General features: G+C 42.5%; 1 protein-coding gene across 2 annotated transcripts in view; it reads right to left on the reverse strand.

Moving 5' to 3' along the window:
* Positions 1–3490, reverse strand: part of GALNT13 (polypeptide N-acetylgalactosaminyltransferase 13) — a 69850-nt gene extending 66360 nt beyond the window's left edge. Inside the window, exons 1-2 of one of the 2 annotated variants that reach the window (XM_017736059.1) lie at positions 3272–3490; positions 111–216 (exon numbers count right to left, since the gene is read on the reverse strand). In XM_017736059.1, the coding sequence (XP_017591548.1) occupies positions 111–128 (18 nt within the window). In that variant the 5' untranslated portion in view covers positions 129–216; positions 3272–3490. The remainder of the gene's footprint in view (positions 1–110; positions 217–3271) is intronic. The other variant, XM_017736060.1, reaches the window with a different exon arrangement.
* Between the last annotated feature and the right edge of the window lie 6 nt (positions 3491–3496).

Raw genomic sequence — 3496 nt, forward strand, 5'->3', positions numbered from 1 at the left:
TTCCTGCTTTATTCTTCCCCCATGCCCAAGCTTTTGAGGGGAGCAGATTTGCTGGAATTGTTTGGCTCTCCCTATGTGGGATTTAAAAATAAGACAAAAACCCCCCAAACCTCTTCTCCCGTGTCCATCACAGTGCAGCCATGTGGAGCTCAATGCTCCCACATTTCCAGGCAACGTTTTCCTTGGGTTCAAAAAAACCCTCGGGAATTTTCTTACCTAAAACAATAAAGGAGAGATTCCCAATTCCCTATTTCCAGGCAATTCCTGGAAAATCCCTCACGAGCCACAGTTTCCCTGCCCTCCATCGGCGGGGTTTGCTTCCCACATTCCCGTACTTTGCAAACCCCAAATTCCATTAAATATTAGGAGAAAGTAACTCCATCCCGTTCCCCGCATTCCCACATTTCAACCAGCCCCAGTTTTCCTACGGAACGGCCTTTTGGGGCTGCAGATGGTGGGAGCAGCTCTGGCACCTCTCATTCCCAAGGAAATGGAGCTGTTTCTGGAGCAGGTGGGAAGAAGGTGGGAACAGGCAGAAAAACCCCAGAACCGTGTGGGATCACGTCCCCCCCTCCCCTCGGAGGGGAGAAAAAAAGCAGCCGATTTTTCCCTTAAAAAAAAGCAGCTTTCTCACAAGAAAAGCAGATTTTCAGACAAGAAATTCACTTTTTCGAACAAGAAAAGTAGATTTTTACACCAAAAGAGAGGTTTTTTCCTCAAAAAAAGGAGGTTTTTACACCAGAAAAGGAGATTTTTAGGCAAGAAAATCACTTTTTTTTGCATAAGAAAAGCAGCTTTTTACACAAAAAAGGTGGGTTTTACTCAAAAAAATGAGGGGTTTACTCAAAAAAATGAGGTTTTTACTCAAAAAAATCACTTTTTTGAAAAGCAGCTTTTTACACAAAGGCGGGCTTTATTCAAAAAATTGAGGTTTTTACTCAAAAAAATCACTTTTTGAACCAGCAGCTTTTTACACAAAAAAAAAAGGCGGGCTTTACTCAAAAAATTGAGGTTTTTAACTCAAAAAAATTACTTTTTTGAACAAGAAAAGCAGCTTTTTACACAAAAAAGGCAGGTTTTACTCAAAAAATGAGGTTTTTACTCAAAAAAATGAGGTTTTTAGACAAGAAAATCCCTTTTTGGAACAAGAAAAGCAGTTTTTTACACAAATAGAGGGACTTTTGCTCAAAAAGGTGTGTTTTTATGCAAAAAAGGTGGGGTTTTACTCAAAGAATAAGGTTTTTAGACAAGAAAATCACTTTTTTGCACAATAAATCAGCTTTTAACACAAAAAGGGAGGGTTTTGCTCAAAAAAGGAGGTTTTTACACCAGGAAAGCCGATTTTTAGACACAAAAATCACTTTTTTGAATAAGAAAAGCAGCTTTTTACACAAAAAGAGAGGTTTTTTACTCAAAAAAGATGGGGCTTTACTCAAAAAAGGTGGGTTTTTAGACATGAACACTTTTTTTGCAGAAGAGAAGTAGATTTTTACACAAAAAAAGGAGGTTTTTACTCAAAAAAAGTGGGGTTTTAGACAAGATATTCACTTTTTTGCACAAGAAAAGCAGATTTTTACTCAAAAAAATGAGGCTTTTCACAAGAAAGGGAGATTTTTACCCAAGAAAATTCGGGGTTTTTACACAAGAGAAGCAGATTTTCCCCCTGGTGTTTTCCCGAAGCTCATGCCCAGCCCGCCGGAGATGGGAAGTCCGGAATTCCAGCCCTTTTCCCGACGCTGGGACCCTGTGGACACCGGTGGGATCACACAGGTGGCACACACAGCACGATTTGCCTCTTCCAACACGACTTCTGGGAAGAAACCCCTTCTAAAACCAGGCTTCATCCCCTCCAAAATCCACTTTTTACATCCCCAAAGAAATACAACCCAAAAGGTTTGGGAGTCCCAGGCCTGGCTGAAAAGCCACGGAAAGATAAAGCGGCGCTTTCTGATGGATGCGGAATTCCAGCTCTCCTCGTTATCACTTTCGAGTGGCTTTGCTGATAACACAAAGCACCAAGTGTGCAGCACAGCAGGAAACTTTAAAAACACCCAAAAAAATACCCTAAAATACCTGAAAAATACCCTTAAAAATACCCTAAAATACCCTTTAAAAACACCCAAAAAATACCCTAAAATACCTGAAAAATACCCTTAAAAATACCCTAAAATACCTAAAAAGTACTCTTTTAAAATACCCTTAAAAATACCCTAAAATACCTAAAAAATACCCTTTAAAAACATCCCAAAAATACCCTAAAATACCTTAAAATTACCCTTAAGAATACCCTAAAGTACCTAAAAAGTACTCTTTAAAAATACCCTTTAAAATACCCTAAACTACAAAAAAAATACCCTTTAAAAATACCCTAAAAACCTACAAGATACCCTAAAAAATACCCTAAAAACACCCTAAAAATACAATAAAAAATACCTGAAGAATACCTAAAAAATACCTTCAAAACACCCTAAAAGTACCTAAAAATACCAAAAAAATACCTAAAAAAAGCCCCTAAAAAACACCCTAAACCCCTCAAGTTTTAAGGCCTCATCTCCCCTTCAAAGCCCAGCAGCCACCAAGAGTTAAAATAATCTTTGCCTCCATCATTCCCAGCGTGCCTTAATCTCCCATTAATCTTTCCTCCCGCTATTCCCAGCGTCCAAATAAATTCCTGCCCGTTATTTTCCGCCAAAGAGCAGCTTTCAGCAGTTACTGTCTCTTTATCCATTCAGATCAATCCAATTTCTAATCAAAAAATGGAAATTAAAGTTTCTTTTCCACCAGCTTGGGAGCGGCTTTTAGGCGATTCCTTGGAAAGCGGCTGGCATCCCAACTTTGGGATTTTCCGAGGGAAAATCCCAGCTTTTAAGAGCCGTGCCAAATCCCATTTCCAGCAGTCCGGGTTGTTTCTCGCCTTACTTCCACGCGGGAGGAATTTAAGTGGAATTTAAGTGGAATTATCCCGGCGCATCCTGCTCGGTGCGAGCGCTGCGAAAAACCACCGGGAAAAACGGGAAGCAGCCAGGCTGAGGCGCTTCCAGGGAAACCTGCGGCTGGGACTGCCAGCCCCGAGCATTATTCCAGGGAAACCTGCGGCTGGAGTAGCCCCAAACGCAATTCCAGGGAATCCTGACAACCCCAAACGCAATTCCAGGGAATCCTCACAGCCCAAAGCTGTACTCCAGGGAAACCTACGGCTGAAATCCACAGCCCTAAGCGCTATTCCAGGAAAACCTGCGGACGAAATGGATAAAACGTCGCTCCATCCTACCATAAGCAGCCTCCGTGTGCCGTTTTCCAGGGATATTCGGATCCTTTCTCGCAGCCCAGCGGAGCCGGTGTCGCTTCCTTGGGGAGCTCCCGAGCAAATCCCGGGGCCGGGCTTCAGTCAGGGCTTGTCACACATCGCTGGCCCCAGCCCGGCTGATCCCGGATTAAATAAAGCTCTCTGGAAGCGGCTGGAAAGGCGGCGGCAGCGGGATCGGGGAGAGCGGGG

Source organism: Corvus brachyrhynchos, unplaced genomic scaffold, assembly GCF_000691975.1.
Source record: "Corvus brachyrhynchos isolate BGI_N302 unplaced genomic scaffold, ASM69197v1 scaffold45, whole genome shotgun sequence".
Taxonomy (NCBI): Eukaryota; Metazoa; Chordata; class Aves; order Passeriformes; family Corvidae; genus Corvus; species Corvus brachyrhynchos.